Source organism: Drosophila gunungcola, chromosome 3R (assembly GCF_025200985.1).
Source record: "Drosophila gunungcola strain Sukarami chromosome 3R, Dgunungcola_SK_2, whole genome shotgun sequence".
Lineage (NCBI taxonomy): Eukaryota > Metazoa > Arthropoda > Insecta > Diptera > Drosophilidae > Drosophila > Drosophila gunungcola.
The window spans coordinates 20605818-20633628 of record NC_069139.1 but is presented as its reverse complement, the minus strand read 5'-3'; the positions used below and the strand labels follow the sequence as shown (position 1 = coordinate 20633628).

The window sequence follows — 27811 nt, the reverse complement described above, 5'->3', positions numbered from 1 at the left end:
TACAAATTAAAAATCAAGAATAAGAAATGAACTTTTTGAAATGGTTTAAGAAATGAAGTTTCGAATATAAATGGTACATTAAACTTGAATTATGAAACAGTTTAGTAAGGTTTCCTATATGCATAAAATTGAATAGGGAGTTTAAAACGAAATTCTGAGACCCCGGTAACCTTTCCATTGTTGTTTCCTGCCATCCCAAGAAAGAGACTCCTGTGGCACTCCTTAATGTCAAAGCAATGCCAATGGGCATGTAGTAACCCCAGTTCGTTTGGTTCCCACAGAGGACCTCCCTCCGGAGACATCGATCGAGGAGAAGGAGGACACCTGCACCCCGGAACACTTGCACCGCTTGTACATCTTCGCGCTCGCCTGGGGCCTGGGCGGTTACCTCTCCACTAGCGACCGCGTCCGGATGAACCTTTTCGTGAAGGAATCCTTCCCGCAGCTGGACTACCCGAAGGGTAGTGCCCACGAGAACACCATCTTTGACTTCTTCGTTTCTCCAGCGGGCGTGTGGCAGTCGTGGAAGACGCTCGTCACCCCCTACATGTATCCGGAGCTTTCCACACCAGACTACCTGAGCATTCTGGTGCCCATCGTGGATAATGTGCGCATCGACTACCTGATCGGCACCATTGCCAATCAGGAGCGGGCCGTGATGGTGATTGGCGAACAGGGCACGGGCAAGACGGTGATCATGAAGAACTTCATGAGGAAGATGAACGCTGAGACGTACATGGGCCGCTCCTTCAACTTCTCGTCGGCCACCAGTCCGTATCAGTTCCAGCGCACAATCGAGAGCTATGTGGAGAAGCGCGTTGGGGTCACCTTCGGGCCGCCCGGTGGCCGCAAGCTGATCGTCTTCATCGACGACATCAATCTGCCCGAGATCAACGAGTGGGGCGACCAGATAACCAACGAGATTGTGCGCCAGTCCATGGACATGAAGGGCTTCTACAGCCTGGAGAAGCCGGGCGACTTCACCACAATCGTGGATGTGCAGTATGTGGCGGCCATGGGCCTGCCCGGCGGCGGACGCAACGATATACCGTCGCGGCTGAAGCGCCAGTTCTGTGTGTTCAACTGCAACATACCCGACAACGACTCCATCGACAAGATATTCCGCGTGATCGGCGAGGGCCACTACAATGCCAAGCGCGGCTTCGTGCCCGAGATCCGCAGCCTGGTCAAAAAGCTGATCATCGTCACCCGCCATCTGTGGCAGCGCACGCGCGAGAAGCTGCTGCCCACGCCGGCCAAGTTCCACTACGTGTTCAGTTTGCGCGATTTGTCGCGCATCTGGCAGGGCATGGTGGGCACCTTATCCACGGTGATCACCTCCGAGGGCGTCCTCATGGCACTGTGGAAGCACGAGTGCACGCGAGTGTTCGCCGATCGATTCACCACGTTCCAGGACAAGGAGTGGTTCGGCTCAGAGCTGGCATGTCTCGTGCGCGAGGAGCTGGGCGACGCCCACTCCCAGATGATCCTGCCCAATCCGGTGTTCGTTGACTTCATGCGCGACGCCCCCGAGCCGACCGGCGAGGAGGGCGAGGACACCGACATGGAGCTACCCAAGGTCTACGAGCCGGTCCACTCACACGAAGTGCTCCGCGAGCGTCTCGTCATGTTCCTCGCCCAGTTTAACGAAATGGTGCGAGGGTCGGGAATGGATTTGGTGTTCTTCCCGGATGCAATGCTGCATCTGGTGAAGATCTCCCGCATCATTCGGCATCCGAGGGGATCGGTCATGCTTGTCGGGGTCGGCGGTTCTGGAAAACAGTCGCTAACGAAATTGGCATCGTTCATAGCCGGCTACAAGACATTCCAAATTGCGTTGACGCGTTCGTACAACGTGGCCAATTTTCTGGAGGATCTAAAGCTGCTCTACCGCACCTGCGGCGTCCAGGGCAAGGGCACAACCTTTCTCTTCACCGACATGGATATCAAGGAGGAAGGTTTCCTCGAGTATCTGAACAACATACTCTCGAGCGGCGTCATATCGAATCTATTCTCGCGCGATGAGCAGGCCGAAATCGTGCAGGAGCTGACGCCGGTCATGAAACGCGAGAATCAACGCAAAACAGCGACCCCGGAAAGTGTGATGGACTTTTTTTTGGCGCGCACCTGCACCAATCTGCACGTGGCCTTCTGCTTCTCGCCCGTGGGCGAGACGTTCCGGTCGCGAGTGCAGCGCTTCCCCGCCTTGGTCTCCGGCTGCACCATTGACTGGCTGCATCCGTGGCCCAAGGACGCCTTGGTCTCGGTTGCCCGACACTTTCTGAGCCACTTCGAGATCGAGTGCACCCCGGCCGTCAAGGAGGAGCTGGTCAACGCCCTCGGCTCCATCCAGGACATTGTCGCGGAAACGTCGCAGGAGTACTTCCAGCGTTTCCGTCGCGCCACGCACGTGACACCCAAATCTTATCTGAACTTTATTGCCGGCTACAAGAACATCTACCAAATGAAGCAGCAAGAGCTGCGAGATGGTGTGGAGAAGATGGATACGGGCTTGGAGAAACTGAAAGAGGCCTCCGCCTCGGTTGAGATCCTCAAGAAGGATCTGGTGGTCATGGAGGAGGAGCTGGTCGAGGCCTCCAAGAACGCCGAGTCAGTGCTAGTGGAGGTGACGGAGCGCGCGATGCAAGCGGAGATCGTCAAGAACCAGGTGCTCATCGTCAAGGACAAGGCCGAGGCCCTGGTGGCCTGCATTGCCCACGAGAAGGCCCTGGCCGAGGAGAAACTGGAGGCGGCCAAGCCGGCGCTGGAGGAGGCCGAGAACGCCCTCAACACGATCAAGCCGGCCCACATCGCCACCGTGCGCAAGCTGGGCCGTCCGCCGCACCTGATCATGCGGATCATGGACTGCGTGCTGATCCTCTTCAAGCGCAAGCTGCATCCCTGCATCGCGGACGCGGGCACGCCGTGTCCCTAAGCCCTCCTGGCAGGAATCCTTGAAGGTGGGTCTCTTTTTTTGGTAGGGATATCCGGAATAAGCAGGTGAAAGGTATAAATTGTTTCATAAAGGTGCATTCTCATTGCCTTTTCTTATTTATAACATACTTTTGAATGTATTTCTTAAACGCTTGTTTTTATTTTCATTCAAATCAATAATAATAAAGCGTTTAATATGCGCAGCTTTGGTCAGCTTTCTTTTTTTATTTCTGCCCCTATAGGTATGCTACGAATTTGTTATTTTCTTATACATCAGCGAAATACATCAAAGCCAATCATCGCAAGTAAGCAGCTGAATTGAAGTCGGATAACTTGAGTTATTATTGAAATATAATTATTTTTGTTTATTAAAATGAATATTATATATTTCACTCTGCAATGCTAAACATTCTAGGTGTTCTATCAAAATTCCTTTTCAACATATCAATGCTAATCATCGCAAGTTCTATAGTGCTAACACAACGTTTAAGTCGAATTACCATTGATTTTATAATCTCTATAATTATTTTGGTTCATACAAGTTTTTGTTAGCTTTCTTATTTTATTTATGCTGCAATACTAAACATTCTAGGTATTTTATTAAATTTTCACATAAATGCATCAATGCCAGGCATCGCAAGTATGCAGCTGAATCGTACTACGATAACTGGTCTTATTATTGAATTAATTCTATCCATACTTATTACTTTTATAAAAGATAGTTTTATAATATATTATTAACTCTGCAAAGATTTAGTTTGCCTTTTTTTATATTTTTAATGCTAAACATTCTAGGTATTTCATTAAAATTGACATATAAATGCAACAATGCCAATCAACGCTCACCGATAACTGGTCTTATTATTGAATTTATTCTCTCTATAATTATTTATGATTGTATTATAATAAATTATTAATTCTGCAAAGATTTTGTATGCTTTGCTAAACATTCTAGGTATTTAATTAAATTACCACATAAATGCATCAATGCCAATCATCGCAAGTATGCAGCTGAAGTGTAATGTTAACTCCACTCTGTTTAGTGCTAAATCATAGTCGGCTAACTCGACTATAGCGGACTTACTTGATTTCCTCTCACCCCGCTCCCAGATGATGGCCAGTGCCACCTTCCTGCTGCAACTGCAAAACTATCCCAAGGACACCATCAACGACGAGATGATCGATCTGCTGCAACCGTACTTCCGCATGGAGGACTACAACATGGACATGGCGCGTCGTGTGTGCGGAGACGTGGCTGGCCTGCTGTCCTGGACCAAGGCCATGTCCTTCTTCCACAGTGTCAACAAGGAGGTGCTGCCCTTGAAGGCAAATCTCACCATGCAAGAGGCGCGACTTAAGGTAAGCACTTACAAAACCAAATTATGTCACAATATTAGCAACTATTTTTAATCTTTTAAAATATAAATATTTTTTAATTAGTAAACAGTAAAACATTTAAAAAATATTTGTTTTGCTATTAAACATTAAATGACTATATACTACAACTGCGAAAGAATTAGATAGATAGATATTATCTTGGTTTTATTAAGGGTATACAAACTTCGCCTTGGCCAAAGCCATTTCACTTTTTCTTTTTTATCTTGTGCTGAATACTTTGGGCTGCTTTGAATATTACTAGCTCGTCAATCATATTTTTTTGAGTCCTCCATATTTTAAAGCTCAAAGTGTTATATTCAGCACCAAATTAGCTAAAAGGGAACCACGCCACTTAATCTTTAAAATAAGGAATTGTTTGTTCGAGCTCTTTAAGCTGCTTTTATTATTATTAGTGGTTATTAAAAGTTTGAAATAGTGATCGCATAAATAAGCACTAGACTATTGTGAACTAAGTAATTTAAAAAATTGTAATGTTTTCTTTAGGCTTAAATGATTTAAATTCATTAAATTTAAGATGTGAACTTAATGTTGGTTTTCGACTTGATTTTCTAATTTTTTTTAACTAACCGTTGAATTAATAATATTAATTTATGTATATAAGAAGATAATGTAAATAGCGAGGTTTAACTAATAAACACATACCCTTCCCATTTAAATGCGATTCATTTTAGCTGGCCATGGACGATTTGGCAGGTGCCGAGGAGCAACTAAGGGAGCGCGAGGAGGCCCTCCAGGCTGTAAAGGATCAGTACGACAAGGCGGTGGGCGAGAAGCAAAGGTTGACGGATGCGGCCAATGTCTGTCTGCGAAAAATGACCGCGGCCACGGCCCTGATCAACGGGCTTTCGGATGAGAAGCACCGGTGGACCAACCAGAGCAAGGAGTTCAAGATCCAGCTGGGCAAGCTGGTGGGCGATGTGCTGCTGGCCACCGGATTTCTGTCCTATTGCGGGCCCTACAACCAGGAGTTTCGCGCCAATCTCATCAAGACCTGGATGGGCATACTGAAGCAGAAGAGCATACCCTTCACCACTGGACTGAACATCATCAACATGCTGGTGGACTCTTCGACGGTGTCGGAGTGGACGCTGCAGGGATTGCCGAACGATGAGCTGTCGGTGCAGAATGCCCTGATAGCCACCAAGTCCAGTAGCTATCCACTGCTGGTGGATCCGCAGACGCAGGGCAAGATCTGGATCAAGTGCAAGGAGGACAAGAACGAGCTGCAGATCACCTCGCTGAACCACAAGTACTTCCGCACCCATCTCGAGGACTCCCTGTCCCTGGGCAGGCCACTGCTGATCGAGGATGTGGGCATAGACCTCGATCCGGTCATTGACAACGTGCTGGAGAAGAACTTCATCAAGTCGGGCAGCATAGAGAAGGTGCTGGTGGGCGACAAGGAGTGCGATGTGATGCCGGGCTTCATGCTCTACATCACCACGAAGCTGCCCAATCCGGCCTTCAGTCCGGAGGTCAGTGCCAAGACCTCCATCATTGATTTCACGGTCACTATGCGGGGATTGGAGGACCAGCTCCTGGGCCGAGTGATCCTCATGGAGAAGTCCGATCTGGAGGCCGAGCGGGTGGCACTCTTCGAAACCGTCATGCAGAACCAGAGGAACATGAAGGAACTGGAGGCGAATCTCCTGCTGCGCCTGAGCTCATCCCAGGGCTCCCTCGTGGACGACGAGGCCTTGATTGAAGTGCTGCGGGTCACGAAAACCACGGCGGAGGAGGTCAACCAGAAACTGAAGATCTCCGAGGTCACGGAGCGTAAGATTATGAAGGCGCGAGAGGAATTCCGGGCGGTGGCCAAGCGCGGATCCATTCTCTACTTCCTAATTGTGGAGATGAGCAACGTGAATGCCATGTACCAGAACTCCCTGAAACAATTTCTGGTCATCTTCAACTGCTCCATCACCAAGTCGACCAAGTCCAGTGTCACCGAGGAGCGCATAAACATTATCCTGCGCTATCTCACCTACGAGGTGTACAAGTTTACCAACCGCAGTCTCTACGAGCGGCACAAGCAGTTGTTCACCTTGATGCTGGCCATCAAGATCGACTACCACAATGGAAACATCAGCCACGAGGAGTTCCTCACCTTCATCAAGGGCGGCGCCTCGCTAGACTTAAATGCCGTGACCCCGAAACCCTTCCGCTGGATCCTGGACATCACCTGGCTCAATCTGGTTGAGATCAGCAAGCTGGAAACCTTTTCCACGGTCCTCCAGGTGATCGAGCTGAACGAACGCGACTGGCGCTGCTGGTACGAGTGCGAGAAGCCGGAGAACGAGGAGATCCCCTGCGGCTACAATGCCCTCCTGGATGGTTTCCGGAAACTGCTGCTCATCCGCTCGTGGTGCCCCGATCGCACCATTTCTCAGGCGAAGAAATACATAGAAGGTTAGATCTTTATGAATTTTAATTTAATTTTATTTATTATAATTTTATTTTTCCAGAATCTCTTGGAAGCGAGTATAGCGAAATGCAAATTCTTGATCTGGAGGAGATGTGGTAAGATTTTAAAAATAATTATTTAAAATGTATTATTTAGATTCCCTTTTAGCAGCACAGCTTAGCTGTGAGACCCCTTTAAAAAAAAACGTTAAAACGGAAAAAACTTACTGAAATTCGTGTTTTTGGCAAGAATCCCAGTACTTACGCACTTTGAATTAAAATGTCCTCATTTTCGGCTAAGGGAAGTAGTACTTTGGCCATAGAAATGTAAACAATGGGCCTACCTTGTTGAAATCGATATTTAAACACAATTAATTGGCATTCAAGCCTAAAAAATGTTATATTTTTGAAAAAATATGATTACGATTTGACCCCTTAAAAAATGAGTTAAAACTGGCAAACAAACAATTTTGGTTCAATTAGGGAAAATTTAATAGAGAGGGTACCTCTGCCATATTTTAAATTGATCCATTAGATATTGAATAGTACATTACAGCCTGTATATAAACAAAAGTACATTTCTTATTTTACTATAGAAGAGCAGTTGTTTATTAATTCATTAATTACTGCTTCAAAAGACCCCAGCTTGTAAATCGACTGCAAAATAAGGTCAATAAAACAGACCCTAATCCCGTGAATTTTCTTTGTAGGCTCGAGTCGGAACCGCGCACTCCATTTGTGTGCCTGCTGTCCATAGGATCGGATCCAACCACCCAGATCGGCGCTCTGGCCAAGCAGAAGAGCATTGGTAAGTGCTGTGAAGCAGCATATCCACTGAGTAAATCAATGACCACCCTCCCATCCACGAACAGTTTTGAAATGTGTGTCGATGGGCCAGGGGCAGGAGTACCATGCGCGGAAGATGATAATCGAGTCGATGGCCATCGGGGGATGGGTGCTGCTCCAGAACGTGCACCTGTCGCTGCCCTTCTGCAGCGAGATCATCGACATGCTGGTGGAGAGCGAGCACATAGACGACTCCTTCCGTATGTGGGTGACGACGGAGCCGCACAACGAGTTCCCCATCGGACTGCTGCAGATGGCCCTCAAGTTCACTAATGAACCTCCGCAGGGAATACGTGCCAGTCTGAAGCGCAGCTACCAGGTGGGAAGGCCATTCAGTCCGTGGCCTGCTTAATATTTAATTTTCAATCTTTTTCCGGCCGCCAGTCGTTCACCCAGGACTTCCTCGACTACACATCGGCCTCGCAGTGGCCCCCGCTCCTCTACACGGTGGCCTTTCTGCACACCATCGTCCAGGAGCGGCGCAAGTTCGGCCCGCTGGGCTGGAACATACCCTACGAGTTCAACCAGGCCGATTTCGCCGCCAGCGTGCAGTTCATCCAGAACCACCTAGACGAGATGGACCCCAAGAAGGGCGTCTCCTGGCAGACGCTGGTCTACATGATTGGCGAGGTGCAGTACGGCGGTCGGGTGACCGACGACTTCGACAAGCGGCTGCTCACCACCTTCACCGCTGTGTGGTTCTGCGAGCCGCTGCTCTCCAGCTCCTTCGAGTTCTACAAGGGCTACAAGGTGCCGGGCACGAAGAGCCTGCAAGGTTTCATCGATTATATCAACAGTTTGCCGGCCTACGACACCCCCGAGGTATTTGGCCTGCATTCGAATGCCGACATCACGTACCAAATAAATTCGGCCAAAGGTGAGTGCTGTCGTTGTCCGTGATTTCCGATGCGAATTTAATTCGACCACCGAATAGTAAAAGCAAACGACCTTCCCACCAGAATCGCTTATTTTTAGTTTCATGCGGTGGCTGTTGATGCTGATGTTGATGTTGATGGTCAGTTCATAAATTATCAATGCGTTTAATTAAATGTAAAGCCCTGTTGCATAATCAATTCGGGCATGCCGACCCGAATGTGTGAAATCAGTTAACCGAATATTTGTGCTCCATTTAGGTGGAGCTCCCCGTTCAGCCGGTTGGCAACCCACTCGGGCATTCGCGCATTAGCACATTAGCATATTCGATGGCCCCAAATCCTTGATTGTTTACCTCTGATTCAGGCATCCTCGACACCATCCTGAGTGTGCAGCCCAAGGAGGGCGGCGGAGGGGGCGGTGAGACCCGGGAGAGCATCGTCTACCAACTGGCGGATGACATGCTGCGCAAGCTGCCCGCCCAGTACAACGCCTACGAGGTGCGGGAGAACCTCAACCGGATGGGGATCCTCCTGCCCATGAACATATTCCTCAGGCGAGTAGCCGTAGCCCCTCTCGATGGCCAATTCCCCATAATCAGGGGTGTTGGTGTTCAATTGCAGGCAGGAAATCGATCGCATGCAACGGGTCATTAAGCGCGTACACACCTGCCTCTGCGACCTCAAGCTGGCGATTGATGGCACCATTGTGATGAGTCCGGCGCTAAAGGAGTCACTCGATGCCATGTACGATGCCCGCATTCCCGAGACCTGGATGAAGGTATGTTCCCTGAATAAGCTCACAGTTACGTTCAAAATAGTATCAACTTTTCAATTTTTTTCATTGGGGAGCAACTTTTTAAATTTAAGATTAATATAATTGTTTTCTTAAATTTTGAATTTTAAAAATTGATCAAATATAAAAAAAAGTTTCAATATTAAATGCAGATGAAATAGGATTTAGGCCTATTTTCCTAAAATATTATTAAACCAATTACTGCAGTATATTGAGAAGTGAATTTTAGGGAGCTATAAAAAGTTTTCATTTGCCTTGAAAAGCAATAACAATATCAAAACTTTTTTTAACCTCATAATAAATTTAAAAAAATGAAACCTTTAAGGTGTGTTTTAAGCACTTTACATGGTCCCACTACTATTATTTTGGCCGTAGCTATATCTGTAAGTGTTTACTGAAAAGTAAAGTGGTGGTTAGTTTAGTTAAAGACGTGCCGGCATTCACTTTAACACCCTCTTTAAGCACTGAAGTTTGTGTCAAACACACAATGTCGCTTTTTTTTTGTGAAAATAAATTTTGTTGCTGGCCTTTCATGTTTGGGTACTCGTAAATTATGCGTGGAAACGTTTGACGCCTCAATGCCTGCAAATAATATTCAATACCTGTAGAAAATAATGGAAAATAAATTGAATATTATTTGCGAAAAGGTACAAAGGGTATAGCAGATAAAAACCAAGGTCTATGTTTCCTTTTTGAATGGAAACCAACTAAAAACTAACTAACGTATTTTTCATACTTGTGTGTTTGAGTTATCCCAGAGATAACCTTCAATACTACAAAACACTTGTGACAGAAATATACATAGTAAACAAATAAAGAGTCCAAGCAAATAAGATGTCAGGAAACAAGAGGTGGTATAAGAAAGATGCCAATTTCAATATTGACGACGACTCGCGTGAAGACCTCACGACTCGCACCTATGGCTTCTTGAAGGCGACCCGGACGGACACTCCAATCCCCAGGTCGCAAGATCCCATAGTGGCTAGCACCCTGGAGGAAAGGTTGCACACCATCCACAAGCACATTGATTATCAAGTGGACTCCGAAGTGGAGGATGCATCTGGCCCAGATTCGACGGATGAGCAACCAGAGCGCATGGGAAAGACGGCCTTTGAGCTGAAACGCAAGCGGTTCGATGAGGCCGAATACACCATAGCTCGGGGCACCAAGCTAAGCGACTGCTTTTGTCCCGTCAACTCTGGCCTGCAGCTGCCCATTATTCCCAAGGATGGCACGCCGGTTGCTTCATTTGAGGAAATGGAGCTGTTTTGCCGCAACATGAACATCAAACTGGACAAATGAGTCGTTGCAGAGACTGGCCGAGTTTAATATACCCTGTTTGATTGCAAATAAAATCTTTCATACTCTTTTTGCTGGCGTTTGAATCTCGAAAAAGCGATAATTTCATGTCCACGTCACTTACAGATTTCCTGGGAGTCCACTACTCTGGGCTTTTGGTACACCGAGCTGCTGGAACGCAACGGGCAATTCCGAACCTGGATATCAACGGATCGGCCCAAGGTGAGTTGGACAGCTGGACAATGCACCACTATCCCAATGCCAACCCATCTCTCCTTTTTTTTTTCTCCCCCCCAAAACTAGGTTTTCTGGATGACCGGCTTCTTTAATCCCCAAGGCTTTCTAACAGCCATGCGACAGGTGAGTATTAATGGGGGGCTGAGTGCGCAGAATTAATTTATTATGGCATAGTTGCTTAATAAGCGAACGGGATATGAATGCGAAAGAATAAGTAATCGAAATGGGTCCTTTGTCATGCACATTTCCTTTATGCCCAGCCGATTGCCATTAAAACGTACTTCCTTGCTGATTGTGCCGATTGACACATCTGATACGCCAGCTTAAAGGTTATCCACACGGTGTCTCCTTTTTCTTTGCATATCCGGCGGCAACACTTGAAAATCCCAAACCCAATCGATGTCAGGAGGTGACGCGAGCCCACAAAGGCTGGGCCCTGGACTCGGTGGTGCTGCAGAATCAAATAACGCGCTACAACAGGGAGGACATCACCGAGTATCCCACTGAGGGGGTCTATGTCCACGGATTGTTCCTGGAGGGTAAGTGTAACGTATACATACATATGTTTGGGACTCCACTCCAACGTGCTGTTCTGCAGGCGCTTCGCTGGATCGCCGCAGCGGCAAGCTGATTGAGTCCAAGATGAAGGTGCTCTACGAGCAGATGCCCGTCATCTATATATACGCGATAAACACAACGGCCGGCAAGGATCCCAAGCTGTACGAGTGCCCCATCTATCGCAAGCCCCAGCGCACTGACTTAAAGTACGTGGGTTCGATTGATTTCGAGACCGAATTCAATCCCAAGCACTGGACCCTGCGCGGCGTGGCCCTGCTCTGTGACATCAAGTGAACCTCAGCCTCAACCTCAACCTCAACCTCAACCTCAAACCCCCCTTCAAATACCGATTGCCATTGTTTGCCATCATGTCAACGGCTGTACGTGAGTGGGGCCCCTAATGGCCCTGTGATAATTATCTTTTTTCGTTGGGTGGACGTTAAAGTTTCGTGTAATCCGGCGCAAATACAACGTTATTAATTAAGCCCTCGGGTGAGGCAGGGCGAATTGTTTGCACTCGGGAACAACCAGCACAATGATTAGCTGTTATCCATTTTGGTCAATCCCCGCCAGGCGGGCTTTCCAAAAAAGCGCACCAAACCCTTAGAGAGTTTAAGCATGTGAGTAGCAAAATCGCAGTGTTTAATAAAGGCATACAAAAAAAAAAAAACATTTTCTTTGGTCTTAAGGATGTGGCCAATTAAGTAGCCAGCCTATATATCAATTGGTACCCTGTTTCCTGTAAGGGAAACGGAACGCGTCACTTTGCCTGCTGCAGACTTCTGCAGGAAAAAACCCGATGTAAACACAATTGCCGTAAGTATTGATTAAAGGTGAGTTCAAAAACCTTTGTTCTATCTACCTTCACTTTGTCCTTCAAATAAAATAGTACTAAGAATGCTTATCCCGGGCATTGAGTCCTTAGGAAGTTAATTAAACGGAATGCTTTGTAATTGAATGTCATGTCAATGCCTCATGATTTTATTTTTTAATAAGTATATCCGTACATACATATAATTTTGTATAATATATAATTTCGTTTGATTTCTTTTTTTTTGGAATTTCATTAGTTTAGCTTTTTTTGAAAAAGGACTTTTATTTACATACACATATAGTAGAAATTAATTTGTATTTAATTTATTAATGTACAGAACGTAACTATTAAATGGTTAATTTGCTCGGTAAATTCCTTGTTAATTTACACAACACGTGGCGTATTCATGTATCGAAGTACTTGCTTTTGGGTAATAGGTCTGACTTTGATCTACGTTAAAATCGTTATTCGTATGATTTGGAACCATTTTTCGCTTAATGTCTTAGAAATTGAACCCTTTAACAACGCAAATTTAATAGTGACCAAATGCAAGCTTTGACGAAAGGAACATGTAAATAGTGTCTGCATTATGTTAATTCTATTTGAGCATTTTTTACACAAGTTTAAGCACAACGGAGCAAACATAAAAACCAATTTCCGCCCGCGGAGAATGTAAACCACAAATATTTGTTTTTTGTTTCATAAATAAGCGTTGCACAGTTTTTGCTCACATGAAGAAAAACATGAAAATCTCATTAGACAGGTCAATATTGCATGCGACTGATTAACGTTAATCGTTAAAATAATTATTAAAATTACACATAGATCACTATCAATTACGCATGCATTTACGTTTATAAATCTTGTAGTTTCGTCCGCTATATCTTGGGTGTGGTCAATCTAGTTAAAGTATGTTTGACATTAATCGTGGGGGATTGGAGATTGGATTTTGGAGACTTCATATTCAACAGTATCTGTGAGAGGTAGCATAAATCGTTACATACACCGTTGGTTATTTTCGATAAAATAGAGTTCAAATGCGAATACATCTAGCAACGTGGGAATAAGTTTGTCATCAAGGGAGTATGTGCACACACAACATGCCTGCCTTGTAGCCAGCCATTAGGAACCGTCGATTTGCATTAATAACCATCTAGCACCACCAAGCTGTCGGGTGCCCCTATCCGAAGTATCCGTATTGGTATCGGTATCGGTATCGGTATCTTTAACTGTGTCTGTATCTGTATCTATGTCTTTAGTTGTATCAGTATCAGTATCAGTATCAGTATCATTATCCGTATCTGTAGCTGCAACTCAATCCTCACTTACTTAATTAACATTATGCTGGCTTTTGTGAAAGCGGTAGGGAAAGGGCCAGGGCAGGCGGTCATTTGCATTGGCCGCACCCCGAACCACCTCGTTCGGCTCCTCGTTGGCCCAGTTGGGCTTGTCCTCGAACACATCGAACCTCTCCAGGCCCAGACCCAGACCCAGCCCCTGTCCCAATCCCAGTCCCAATCCCAATCCCACTCCCACTCCCACACCCACTCCCTCCGGGCCCACGTCATTATCGTTCTCATCGTCGTCATCCACATATCTCGCCGGGTTTTTACTGCCGTCGTCATTTTCATTCTCATTCTCGTTCCCGTTCCCGTTCTCATGTTCATGATTTGTTTCGTTGGCTTCATTTCCGTTGACCCGATGCCTGGCCAGACCCATTCCGGCCACGTCCAGAGAGTTCTTCGCATAGCTGAGCAACTTCTGACCTGGGAGTGCCTGGGATTGTGGTCGAGTGGATGTTGATTGCAGGGAATCCGAAAACTGTGACGAGGGGGACTGCGACTGAGACCATCCGTAGCTCCACAGTTGGCTGGGGAAATGCTTCCAGGGCAGCAGCTGTTGCCGGCCCAGCTGCTCCTCCGGCTCCTCATCCCGCTCCCGCTCCGTTTCCCTTTCCCTTTCCCGCTCCAGTTGCAGCTGCAGTTCCCGCTCGACTGGCCACTGCTGGCGGTACCGCCAGCTCACCTGGGGGGCTCCTGCTCCTGCTCCTGCTTCTGCTCCTCGCAACAAGTATCGTTTGCCCACGTTCTTCAGGATGGCGCGGTTCAGCTCGACCTGGGCAAGCACAAGAAAGGTAACTCGGTTCACATAAAATGCTGTTAAATGCTGTAAAATGGGTGAAATGGGTGCATGGGTATTCAAACTATTCCCACTCCCTCAAGGGCTTCTGGTTACCTCCTTTTTGAGGGGGGCAAAGCTTAACTAGATTAACATGCATGATGGATGACCACACTGGCAATGTTGTTAACGCTTCGATTTAGCTTACAAATCAAGAGTCATTAATTGAGAGTTTACATCGTAACTAAACAAAACATAAAAGCATTATTTAAAGACACAAACATTCATCTTCATTTTGCTATATTTTCTAACCACTTTGCAGGATATTTATTTGCTTTGAAATCAGTTTGATGACAAAGATGACTTATTGTTTGTTCACTGATATTTTTCCTACTCCTTAACTAGCTAAACAACTATTATACTTACAATTTAAGACTGATTCTTTTAATTCTTTCTGTTCCCTATCCACTTTGTAGATGAAACCCACATTTATTCGTTTCACACTGGAAATATTTGCATATATTTTATTTACCTGAAAGGTGTTTGACTAGAATATAATGGCTGTTCAGCTCATCTTTCACCGATACAAATTGCTTTTGGGATGCATGGATTAATTTGTAAGACCCCTTTGACAAATCAATACTGTTATCTGGCGTGTGTGAATGGGTGGATAGGCACATCCATGTTCATCCATGACCCTCTTTAACAGAAATTCGTGGGCCGAAAGGTGAAGCTATCAAGGCAAATCGTTTGAATTCCACGCATTAAAACGTTTGATTTTTTTTGGCCTTTTTGTCTTTTGTGTTGTGCCTTTGGGGCTTGGGAACGTTTGGTAACCAAATAAACTCGCTTTGTTACCGAGCGAAAATATTTGTGTTACACATACGCCACGTTGGCTTTGTTTTGGCGCCGAGCCCCATGCATGTATATTTTGGGTGTCAGGGCCAGCCGAAGTGCTTAAGCCCCGTTTTGGGGTCTGCCAGGATGTTGTTTACACTCCCGGAGCCAGTTTAGTATGTGGGCTGGAGTACTCTTCTAGGACCCGGGATATTTATTGGACTCTCTGCTGCCGCCGGGAGAGGAATTAAAAAACTTTCCGCAGCTGCGCCATTCTTTATGGGTTCGAAAAGAATTTCTCATTAGGCATTCTAGTTTTGATTAGCCGCTACACTTTCATTTATACTTTGCACCGAATTACTCTTTCCAGCTAAGGCAGCCTTTTAGCGCGAATTGTTTTCCGTTTGTCTGGGGTGCCGTAGTCAAAAGTTTCTTTCTTATATTTTCGCTTATTAAAAATACCTTGCAAAGTGGTACGTTTATTGCAGCAATCCCCAGACTCCACGCCACCCCAAATGCGAACACAAAACTCACCTGGCGGGAATTCTCCTTCATTTGCCTGCGTGCGATTTCCAGGAGCAGCCGCTGACGCAGCACATCCAGGGGATTGACAATGGACAGCGACGGTTTGTTCCGCTTGGCCAGGAGAAAGTCATCCTGGAGGGGAGGGAAATACATACATATATAGTAGGTACGGACATTTACATTTACTGGAAACTTCTTGGCGATTGGCATAATAAAATCGTGGCAGTGTAATGCAAAAAGTTTTAAGTCCCTGTCCTTATATTCTGTTCTTCAGTTCTGCGTGCGAAGTTTATATTTTTGTTTTCAAGAAAATTAAAATTGGCATCGATTTAGGGTAATCGAAAGGGCTTGGGCTATCAAAAGCATTATATAACCTTCTGTTTTTCCGACATTTGAAAATTGTCGTTTAAATTCAGTCCAAGAATCTTATCGGTGCTGCCCTATGTTTTTTCCATGATGATCAAACGGGAATTTGGCGATAGGAGCTCTTCACTGATAAGAGAGAAATTTTCAAGCAAACTCGTGAATCACAGCTAATTAGAAAAACACTTGACACTTTACTTTTATAAGTACCGCATGACAACGCCTAAAAACATTCCTTTTTCTGACTCTTAGACATGGTAAAACGATTTAAAGTTTCTCTTGCATTATCATAAAGATATATATTCATACTTAATCTAGAACAAAGTTTATTACTGTTTCTTGGGAAGAACTAAACTAATTTTGTTTTAACTCCAAAAAGAATTTACATGTCTAAGTTCAAGGCAAACGGTAAGCAAACAATCCCCCAATTCATGTTTAGAAAAATATGATAATTATGATTATTGTGTGTCTGACTATCAGACATGCCAGCGATTAGATAAGAATTTGCCACAGTGTGTGGTCGCAATGTCTGGTAGTGAATGGACACGGCTATCAGGTTTCTATAAAAGCTATAGCCACCAGTGGACCCAGGTAGTATATTCGAAACAATTGCGAAATGAAGGTTCTGACGCTCTTCTTGTTGGCGGCCCTCGTGGCAGTGGCTGTGGGCCGGCCAAACGGCGGCTGGCTGGGAAACTTTAACGCCAACTGGATGAGGAAGTTCGGCTGGGGTTCCGAAGACAGCCAAAACGTGCAGGAACAGAAGTGGAATAACCAGAATCAGTGGAATGGCCAGAATCAGTGGAATGGCCAGAACCAGTGGAACGGAAATGGTCATGGCCAGGGTCAGGGTCAGAATCAGGGTCAGTGGAACGGTAATCATGGCCAAGACGGACATGGTTACGGAAACCACCATGGTCATGGTAACGGACATGGTCATGGAGGTCACCGGCCGTCACCACTCCCACCAACAACGGATCTGCCCGAGGTGTCCACCGAAGACGATATTGCATCCACCACCGATGTGACCAGCCCCGTCGAGGAAAGCACTCTTGCCCCTGAAGTTCCAGAGGATTCCACCACCCAGGAACCCGAGGGCAACACGACTGACTCCGAAAATGGTAGCGGTTCTACTAAAGATACCACTTTGGCTCCAGAAGACCCAGAGGATTCCACCACCCAGGAGCCCGAGGACAACACGACTGACTCCGAAAATGGTAGCGGTTCTACTGAAGACACCACTTTGGCTCCCGAAGAACCAGAGGATTCCACCACCCAGGAACCCGAGGACAACACCACTGACTCCGAAAATGGTAGCGGTTCTACTGAAGACACCACTTTGGCTCCCAAAGAACCAGAGGATTCCACCACCCAGGAACCCGAGGACAACACGACTGACTCCGAAAATGGTAGCGGTTCTACTGAAGATACCACTTTGGCTCCCGAAAACCCAGAGGATTCCACCACCCAGGTACCCGAGGACAACACCACTGACTCCGAAAATGGTAGCGGTTCTACTGAAGACACCACTTTGGCTCCCAAAGAACCAGAGGATTCCACCACCCAGGAACCCGAGGACAACACGACTGACTCCGAAAATGGTAGCGGTTCTACTGAAGATACCACTTTGGCTCCCGAAAACCCAGAGGATTCCACCACCCAGGTACCCGAGGACAACACCACTGACTCCGAAAATGGTAGCGGTTCTACTGAAGACACCACTTTGGCTCCCAAAGAACCAGAGGATTCCACCACCCAGGAACCCGAGGACAACACGACTGACTCCGAAAATGGTAGCGGTTCTACTGAAGACACCACTTTGGCTCCCGAAGAACCAGAGGATTCCACCACCCAGGAACCCGAGGACAACACCACTGACTCCGAAAATGGTAGCGGTTCTACTGAAGACACCACTTTGGCTCCCAAAGAACCAGAGGATTCCACCACCCAGGAACCCGAGGACAACACGACTGACTCCGAAAATGGTAGCGGTTCTACTGAAGATACCACTTTGGCTCCCGAAAACCCAGAGGATTCCACCACCCAGGTACCCGAGGACAACACCACTGACTCCGAAAATGGTAGCGGTTCTACTGAAGACACCACTTTGGCTCCCGAAGACCCAGAGGATTCCACCACCCAGGAACCCGAGGACAACACGACTGACTCCGAAAATGGTAGCGGTTCTACTGAAGACACCACTGTGGCCACTGAAGTTCCAGAGGACTCCACCACCCAGGAACCGGAGAAAGAAACCACGGACTCTGAGGACGGAAGCGGTTCTTCGACTCTTGAGCCCGAGGACTCCACAACCGAGGCACCCGAAGAACCAGAGATTTCTACCACTCAGGCTCCCGAAGACCCCACCACCCAAGCCTGATTCTTCCGTGGTCTAGGAAGATACTTGGGTTACTCTAAAGGTTTCTAAAAAGTCTGCATTTTCTCAGCAATCGCTAAAGAATTCAGCGTCTCATAGCAAGGTTATTAAACAAAGAATTTTAAGGCGAAATGTGGTGAAAATATTAAACTGTTACAACTTATTTATTAACCGTGTTTTTACAAAACCACGTGAAAAGAATTCTAGGCTTAAGATTAAAATCCATGAAGTGACATCGTGTTATGCAGTCACGCACTCCTCATATAGCTTTATAGTTCCCACAATCTGAACAATTAAAACTACCAAAAAACACCCTAATGCCATGGAAACAATTATTTGCGGTGGTACTCAAAAATGTAAGCTTGTACACGCATCAAAATGCTTATCACATAATTAAACTTTCGCTTTTCGGACCATAACAATATTGTTGTGCCATTGTGTGCCATTGATAAACTGATTTATTGACATACGGACATCAATCAATAAATCGCTACTTTAATGATTAGTTGGCAAATCGACCCTTATCAAAACATATGTATACGCCTGTGGTTAATGACCTGTCATATTTGCCGGTACAAATGGAAAATTTCGTAATTGGCTTTTAACTTTGCTACGGTGCTTATTTTCAAAGGCCACATCATGATAAATTATCATTTCTTTCAGCAAATAAAATAAAATTGTTTACGTGTCCCGCATTAACGAGTTTAAATTTCCAATTTCACAAACGAACTAGCCTTGCCAGCCATTTAAAATGCGCAGAGTAAAGAATCGAATTGACGAAACTTGAACATCTTAAAAAGCAGAGGTGAAACTTTTGATTGTGGTCAACAGGAGTTTTTCAAGACAAACAAAATGTTTTTTGTTTTCTTCTAATGACGCCTTGACAAAAATTTCCATTTGTTTTGAAAGCCATAAACGCATATAAATTCCATTGCCAACTTCGTGTGTGTGAATGAACATATACGACGTTCTGTTCACTCCGAACCAGTTTCACATTGAGGTATGTATTTCCTACCGATCAAGTGCCTAGATTAGATTGTACCATAACCCCGATTCAAACTGATATGATGTATTAGTGATTTCGCGGAATGGACATGGTTATTACGTGTTAAGTAATTTCTTTGAATTGCGAAACGAGATTTGCAACTGCTATACAATTTCTAAGGCCCAGACAAATATGATAACAAAAAGAAGGAAAAGCAATCTTTCATTTCCGACATCTGAAGGGCTAAACATGATTTAATTTAGAACGCAATAAAAAAATTTAAAACCGAACTTTTTTTATCTTTTCTTGTTTAAATAATAATATGAAATTGGTGAAATAACTGCTATGGGTATATTAGGGTATTCGGAGAATTGTAAACGTAAAAAAAGGGTTTGAAGAAGTTTTTTCAATCGGCTTCGTATTGTAACCAACAATGTGTCAATTTATGAACAGACACAGATACCAATGACAGGTCTCAAAGGAGCTGTAAAAGTGACTGTTGGAAAAATGCAAAGCCAATAATTGAATATGCATTCGAAAAACGTTCACACGAGTGATGCAAAAACTGCTGCCACTCACAAAGAAACACACTCCGATGCCCACCTGTGAGTTCCGTGCATCAGGGTAGTCCAGAGGATATCCGTTTGTGCGGCCGCTTCCGCCGACCTCAGCTCCTCCTCCTGATCCTCCTCCTGCCCCTCCTCGCTGGGCCGTGCAGACGAGCCTTGTGGCACACAGTAAAGTTAATAACACCGGACCAAACCACGCTGTGGCTTTCATCATTCTGAAAAAAAAACACAGAAAAAGTGATAGAATTGCATGGGTGAGAGCACATTTTACAGATTTGCATGCAATTTAAATTGGTTTGGTATGGTATTTTATTTATGAAAATTAAGCATAACTATAAATATTGATAAACCGTTTTTCCAAGCATCGGTGCCTAACCATTTGATAAATACGTTTAGAGGTCTTTTTATAAATGCAATTATATTTGTTCTAAGAGTCCTACAAAAATAAAACATATACCATATGAAAATGTATGTTAGTTTTTCCAGTCTATGGTATCATATATCCTATAATATTGTAGCATTTCCGTCTGTTAATTTTTATGGAATATTAAGCTTATCTGTGGCTATTATTTTAAAAATTTCACAGCTAGTGCCTTCTCTACACTTTGACCTCTGCCGTTTTCCCACTGGAAAAGAGAAATAAAATGCTGACAGCTAACCTGTGAAAAATGCGCTATATTCTGACAACAAGAAGTGTTCTCATAATTTATGGGTCACGTAAATATGTGGTACTTCTGAACCTAGTTTTTTATGTACATACAAATGTATATATGAATATCAATCTCATGTCCCTATGGACTTTTCAATCACTTCGCCGTGGGAGTTGAGTGCAAATTTGCACAAGGTTCAAAAGGGAAATTAGATTTTAAATGAAAGACGTCAACGTGTAAAATGTTGGACAACTAGATTATTTTCCTGTTGCCAAGTTAAAACCATTAGCTGCAGACCTTGTTTAAAAAACGAGAAAGCAAGTTGACTTCCGCAAAATTAAATTCATATGCCCTTTTAGTTATTTAAGCAACTGCATATTACAACTTTACACATTCGGAAGCGTAGTCTGAACGAAATTAAAATAACGGTATATATTTATTGCACTTGTGATCTATATTTATAATACAAATTTTAATTGTCTCTGAAAAGTATTTTAGTCTTTTATAATTTCATCTCACATGTTTAGCATAGTTTCCTTCTCTCCCACTTTTCTATTATGAGCTAGGGCGTTTTTAATTGTATTAAATAAATAAAAGTTTCCCTTTTGTTTTCCTACACGTGTATACATATTGCATTTTACTCATACTAAAACACAACTAACTTTGAGTTACTAACATAATTAAGCAACAGTTGCCTCAATAGCTTAGCTTCCTGCAGTGTTGGGTTCGTAACTCAAAGTTTGAACTCCCATTACTCGAACTTCCCGGTAATTCAAAATTAAGTTTCGCCCTGTTGCCACAAGGCGTTAAATACATTTTAATTTAATAATAGCCCGGGTCATAGGAGACTTCAGTTGCAAAGTTAAAATTAAAAACAAATAGCTTTTTGCAATGAAGCAATTTAATGCTACAATGAAATTTCATATCAAATTCCTTGATAATGAAATTTCATCATTGTTTCAAAAGTAAGATCATGAATTTTCACATTTTATCAGGAACTCAAAGTTTTTCCCCATTCAAAATTATGGCATCTCTTTTGTTTCGGCTGGGGGACAAACTCAAATCCCGCCTGTCAGCAGGAGCATTAGACATCAGAAATAAGTAACTGCTGAAATGGCAGCCGCATTAGCCCTGCCGGCAATCACATGTCATATAGATGCCATTTGGTGAACAAGGATTTACGAATCCGTGCGAATTTCGTGGGTGGCTGCCGCACTTTCGAAACGACAATTGATGGCTATTGATTTACCCTAATAGATCGCGTAAACACTGCGGATGGGGAATGCCAAAGGTTCGCCAGTGCCGAAGTTGCAACGGAAATTGCAGCCCGATTGAATTAGTGTTGAGTGGGGCGAACAGATGAAGCCCTGCCGCACAGGAATTCGAATTCTTCTGTTCTCTGTTCTCTGTTCAAAGTTTCCCAGAAGGCGATGTAATGAACGAATTCTTACATTTGAAGTTGAGCAAATATTGATTTTCTGGCAGCAATATAGAATTCAAGGCAATAAAACTGCCCTGCCCCACTGAGGATTGTGCTCCTGACAGCCATTGTCATCCTCACATCCCGGTGACGGAAATCGTGATTGCCCAGGGCTACTTGCCAGCACGTCCCTTCTTGTTTTATCGGCAATTCAGACGCAGGCCTAAACACAAGGAAATGAAATCCTGTTATCTATTCCAACTTCAGATATTTACATACGTATGCAAATACGAATATGCTATGTGGCGGGCACATGGGAGAAAAGTTTCAGCAGCAGCTTTAAAACCCGTAAATCCGTTTTGATTAGGCCATAAAAAAAAGCGCAAACAAAGGTCAATCAATCGGGCATCTAAGGGCCAGAAAAGAAACCACCGTCCCTTGCAAATTACAAGGTGTGATTGCCGACGCTGCCAGGCAAGAACTTTCGCTAAGCTTGTTTGCAGGCTATTAAGTCACGGGAAATTGTTACCTGAAACCAGAGGCAACAATGCCTTTTGCACGTGAAAAGACTAAGAAAACTAATTAGCTTAAACGTTTTTGAAGCAATCAATCAACCTTGCCCCATTTGGCGATACAACTTGGGCAACTTTTCCGTTGAGGCTCTTAGGCTGATATCTGATATGGTTCCGGAGCCAATTTCAAAAACACCTACTCAAAAACATAAAACCGCTGTCTTGAATTTTTTCGGAAATGTCACATAAAAAGAAATCACCTTATCAGTGGTAATTGCCCCTAATTTCGGTGGATCTGAAACGCACTCGACTCGGATTAATTTATGACGATCGAGATATTTCGCGTGTGTTTTGTGTGTCTTTGGGATTTAACCGCGCTTGTGGCTTATTTATCTTTTTCTAACTTATTTTATGTATTTACGCGCCGCGTCACGAAACGGCCACTGATTCGGAATATGAAACTGTTGCTGCTGGTACGGCTGATTATTCAGATTTTTCTGCTCCTGCTGCTGCTGCTGCGGTTTGTGCCAGCATCGAACCTCGAACGCAACAGGCTGACGACGAGCGGAGGACTCACGGAGCATAGCGATTACGGCGTGTTTTTATATTAGGCGCTTCGAAGCGCCCACACGAAGCGCAGGATCCGAGGAGCCGCAGGACACGAAGGACACGAGGCGCGAAGGCACGAAGGCACGAAGGCACGAAGGCACGAAGATGCCCCGGCCACGCGACGAGTTATGAATGAAAACGTGCGGGTACGGAACAGTACGACATGTTGCCAGGATGCCAGGATGCCAGGATGATGGAAATCGAATCAGATGAGGCGGGTCAGACCGCGCGGGTTAGAACCCCTAATAAATCACCGACCAAGGTGTACAAACGCATTAAGGAATTGACGGATTGGTGGGGGCAATGGCAACGGGGAGGTTATGGTGTTGCAGCAACATGTTGCTGCTGTCATTGAAATCACCGTCAGCGCTGTAATTATCGAACTCAATTAATATTTAATGAGTTTTATTTGCACATTAATTGTTCGATTTAAAGCCAGACGCCACGCAAGTTGACAAGGATCCGGATCCCAAGCACTCAATGTCATGTCAAGAGGTGCTAACGTGGCCCGACATTCCGCTTGGTCGGCAATCGGGCGTTAAATTACTCACCATAAATCCGTCAAACGTTTACCATGGGGGTTCTGGCCAGAAGATGGGTTCGACACATGGGGTCCTGTGCCCAGAAGGGATTTGTTCTTATTTTAGAACAACTAGATTGCTATCAAGATATGTTGCTTTTGGGAACAGGGAAAAGTAGTACTACTGAAATTCTGATTTTTGTTGTGACTACTTCCTCACAAAATGGGTTATGGAATCAATTGTAATTAAAATAATTAATTATAGTTTACAACATTATGTTACTTAATTGTTATATTTTAGAACATGACCTCACCACCTCAATCATTTCCCCTTTTAAACAGTAGATGCTTAGTTTTAATAAGGGGATACTGAGATTTAATTATGATTGTTGCATTCTCTTTGGAAAGCAAAATAAAGCATGTATTCTAAATTATAAAGTCATAACTTTCGGATCAGCCAACAAGTTTAGTTTTTCCATGAAACACTTAATAGCAACAGTGTTGCCAGCTATCGCAATTGTCCTTCGTCCTTCGGGACGTTGATCACCCACTTTGACACACTTTTTAATTGCTTTCAACACGTGTCTTCGGGTTTTTATGTATGTGCATGCGTCGGCTTGTAATTAAGCACGTAGGCAAACGCCTCCATTTCCTACCCAGCAGGATGCTTTATAGCTGATTGAATTCAGTCAAATTGCCACTCCTGCCACTTGCTTTTATGTGAGTGGTAATTTTATTGAGCGTATGAGCGATTTTTAAGAGCGATGTAATAAGTTATACGTTTACTTTTGCTTTTGTCAACATTCTTTCGCTAACAATTGCTGAAGCTGCCTTGCAGCTCTATTGTCTATAAAAAGTATTGGGAAAGATAATTGTTTTTGGATCTAGGTAACAATTTAATTTGCGATAAAAGGTACAAAAAGATACAAACGTTTTTAAATATCTAGGTAAGCCTATAAGTACAAACAAGAGAGAACGATATATTCGAGCTCTCCGACTTTACAAATAAAGATTTAAACGCAGATTTTTAGAGACTTAAGACAAAAGACTTTAAAGATATACCACTTCACAATCTATAAGAAAAGTAATGGATTAAGAACTGCAGGGGTTTGGTCCCTGTTCAACAAAGCCATTTTTTGGAAATTAAGAAAGGTTACATCGTCAAAATATAAAAAAAATATAAAAACAAACCAAGATTTGAATGCAGATTTTTAGAGGCTTAAGCCACAAGACTATAAAGGTATACCACTACAAAATCGATTGTCTAAAAGAAAAGTTATGGAATTAGAACAGCAGGTTTTTGGTAACTTTTCGGCAAGGCCAGTTTTCAGAAATTTAGAAAAAAGTTGTTACATCATAAAAATAACAATAAAATCTATCCGCAATTACAAACCAATTTCTTAACGCAGACTTTAAAAAGCTTAGACCATATATCGAAATCGGATATATAAATATATATATATTGTTCTATTTTGTTTACTAAGTCAGTTAAAAAGCAGTCGTCTCCTTTTTTAATTATATAGATGAATAATAATAATTCCGAGAATCCAAAATCCTATCCTATAGCTGCTGTAGAAACGGTAACTTTAAAATGTCCTTGTTTCGTTTGTTTTAAAATATTTACCTAGGTTGACTAAGAGGTACCTACGTAAGGTAGAGGAAAACAAAAAATGTTACCTAAGTACGTGCTTACGTACAAGTATCTAGGTGAACAACAACACTGCCTATAATTGTTAAAGTAGCATTAAAAAAGTGTTACAAAAATACTTATTCAATATATAGGATATATGAATATGAGTAATTAACATATCTACTAACCTTCTTATACCTTATACCTTTTGACTTCAAGAGCTTGCGTCTTCAAGGCGAGTAATAGTTAAAGGTTCATAATAAATCAAGTTAATATTTCGCAAAGCCTTTTCGTCAGGGCTTCGGACTCATAAATATATTTATTGAATTCAGCACAGAGTTCAATCCCCACTCAAGCGCCTACAATTACCACCCACTCACCATCCCGCGGCGCAGAAATTCCGTTGTCCGATTTGCGTAATAAGTCAATGACTCAACAACTGGGCTCTTGACACCCCTTTTTCTAATAGCCCACCGACGATTTGACAGGCGACTAAACGGTAAGCGAGCTTTTAATGAGGAGCAGAAAAGGCAGCCGCCTCATTTCACCCAATTATCCTTGTTATGGGCAGCGATGGTTTCATCCAATTACACATGCTTAGACGATTGTGTGAGTGTCAAGAAACTTGGTGTCGGTCAAGTTAAGTCATTAATAATTAGGAACGTCTTAATAGCAGCAGACACTTTATTGAATATTAGAGTAGGAAATAACGCTGCCACTACAACATTTAATTAACAGTGTTATCCTTTTTTTTTTAGCCACAACAATTGGCTTCCATCTAAATCTCTTTGAAACGCGCATTACATCGCAGTCAAGATGAGCGGATTATTCTTTGAAGCCTTTCAATTAAATCAAGTTACGGACTATTTAAGCAAGGAAAAGAAAAATCAAACAGCAGTAGAAGTTGGTCAAAAAGTTAGCTGAATATACATTTCAGCTAATCCCGGAAAAGTTTTGCCAAACTTGTTTCATCTTTGAGGCTCTATCGACGTCATTGGATGTGGAAATTACAGCGGACAAAACGTATTTAATTTCTAAGTAACCATTTTTTTTTTATTAATGCCGAATAATATATTTAGGTCTGTTCATAAAAGTAACGCAACCAAAGATTGCTTAAAATTCTAATCTTTATTTGTAATTGCTAAAGGGCATAAAACTTTCCAGTTTCCCACCCATTTACTGTCATCCTAACCCTTTAATGACGTATTTCACGCTTTTTTATGGAAGGGTTTAGGTAACAGAGAGACATATATTAATTTGAAGATAATAGTAACTAAAATATTAAATTATATGACTTTTTTTTGCAGCGTTTGGATACAAATAATAAAAAACCAACAATAATTGTAGTTTTTGTGTTCGAACCCGTTTTTTTTTCGGCTGAAATAAGTCAATGTGCTTATCGAAATATACAATTGCTTATCTTTTATTTGTGTTTGCTTCTATTTATTTAAACCAACAACACTTGCCCTTTTAATGTTCTCTTATATACTTCTCTATCCAGTTTATATTCCTTGCCTGGGTTATCAAATCAGATAGACCGATAAGGCACCTACCATCCACATCGCGTACTGATCCCTGACCCCTGCACATCTTGTAAGTTTGGCTTACAATCTGCATCTGGGTGTCCGGATCAGTACCTGGGTGAACTAGGAGCAGTTCTCGCAGTCGGAGGATGTATCCATTAATTTCATCGATATCTAAATTGCCCTTTTGGTATTGACAAATCAGCTTGGCCATCTGCATTTGCATATCCGGATAAGTACCTGGCAGAACTTGAAGCAATTCCTGAAGCCTACGAACATTATCTCTATTCAAGTCGGCTCTTGCGATGCCCGAGAGGCCAATCAATATAGCCAGCATAACGCTAAAAATGTTTCAGATGTACAATTATTTATCTAAAACATATAATATTTCGAATTTACCTTAGGGGGAGGGTAAAATTCATCTATATGTGGTTCGCTTGCGATGTTTAGACAATCTAAAGTTGGACGGATGGAAAGTTTGTTTTTTAAAAAGATTTTAAAATAATGAATCTTGCGACAGCAATGACTACAGATAAAGTTATCTCGGATTGCGGCTGTATTGAGAGCATCTTTATAAATAGATTGCTTAATCAAGATGAGCCATTTTACAAAATATGTTTTTAGGAAAATTATGTTCTATTTTATGTGGAAGAAGTGTCTTTAAAGTACGGTCGGCGGCTGCGAATAAATATTGAAAACGGTACGGTTTATTTGCATTTAAGTTTTTATGTGTGTACAAAATATTCGCAAACATGTTAACGTTTTAGATATACATATATAAAAAAAGAACACAATTCTTTATAAAAAGTACTTTTTACAGTCGAGTTCATTTTTAATTTTCTTAAATAAAATTGTATTAACAACAAAACAATTTCTTAAATTAACAAGTAAACAATTTGCAGTAAACAACCGGAACAACACAATTTTATTTTATTACCTCACAGCTTTGCTAAAATAATAATGCTCTATTAAATATGACTTTATTTGACGTAAATAATAAAAATTAAAAATCACTA

At 43.3% G+C, this 27811-nt stretch overlaps 3 protein-coding genes and 1 long non-coding RNA gene across 5 annotated transcripts in view; 2 read left to right on the top strand and 2 right to left on the bottom strand.

The window, feature by feature from the left end:
- The window catches only part of LOC128251775 (dynein axonemal heavy chain 5), a 29039-nt gene extending 17048 nt beyond the window's left edge, over nucleotides 1–11991 (top strand). Inside the window, 14 exon segments of the mRNA XM_052978933.1 lie at nucleotides 282–2929; nucleotides 2931–2960; nucleotides 4045–4293; nucleotides 5004–6741; nucleotides 6798–6852; nucleotides 7446–7543; nucleotides 7608–7900; nucleotides 7966–8458; nucleotides 8821–9014; nucleotides 9082–9234; nucleotides 10675–10770; nucleotides 10852–10908; nucleotides 11192–11324; nucleotides 11384–11991. Coding sequence (XP_052834893.1) covers nucleotides 282–2929; nucleotides 2931–2960; nucleotides 4045–4293; nucleotides 5004–6741; nucleotides 6798–6852; nucleotides 7446–7543; nucleotides 7608–7900; nucleotides 7966–8458; nucleotides 8821–9014; nucleotides 9082–9234; nucleotides 10675–10770; nucleotides 10852–10908; nucleotides 11192–11324; nucleotides 11384–11637 — 6491 coding nt within the window. The 3' untranslated portion in view covers nucleotides 11638–11991.
- Nucleotides 11992–13424: 1433 nt separating this feature from the next.
- On the bottom strand, nucleotides 13425–23074 carry LOC128264801 (uncharacterized). The gene is made up of 4 exons (XM_053000479.1): nucleotides 22774–23074; nucleotides 19966–20146; nucleotides 15647–15769; nucleotides 13425–14272 (listed from the first exon to the last, which is right to left on the bottom strand). The coding sequence occupies exons 2-4, from the start codon at nucleotides 20143–20145 to the stop codon at nucleotides 13487–13489; spliced, it is 1089 nt and encodes a 362-aa protein (XP_052856439.1). The 5' UTR covers nucleotide 20146; nucleotides 22774–23074; the 3' UTR covers nucleotides 13425–13486.
- On the top strand, nucleotides 16594–18695 carry LOC128264793 (dentin sialophosphoprotein). Its single transcript, XM_053000467.1, has one exon. It carries the CDS (start codon nucleotides 16617–16619, stop codon nucleotides 18378–18380), a length of 1764 nt encoding a protein of 587 aa, XP_052856427.1. The 5' UTR covers nucleotides 16594–16616; the 3' UTR covers nucleotides 18381–18695.
- Nucleotides 23075–26613: 3539 nt separating the features above from the next.
- Nucleotides 26614–27789, bottom strand: LOC128262846 (uncharacterized). 2 transcript variants are annotated; one of them, XR_008268384.1, is made up of 3 exons: nucleotides 27733–27789; nucleotides 27195–27250; nucleotides 26614–27136 (listed from the first exon to the last, which is right to left on the bottom strand). It is a non-coding gene; the product is annotated as an uncharacterized LOC128262846 (long non-coding RNA). The 2 variants fall into 2 exon arrangements; XR_008268383.1 differs by lacking the exon at nucleotides 27733–27789 and having other exon boundaries at nucleotides 27195–27502.
- Nucleotides 27790–27811: the final 22 nt, after the last annotated feature.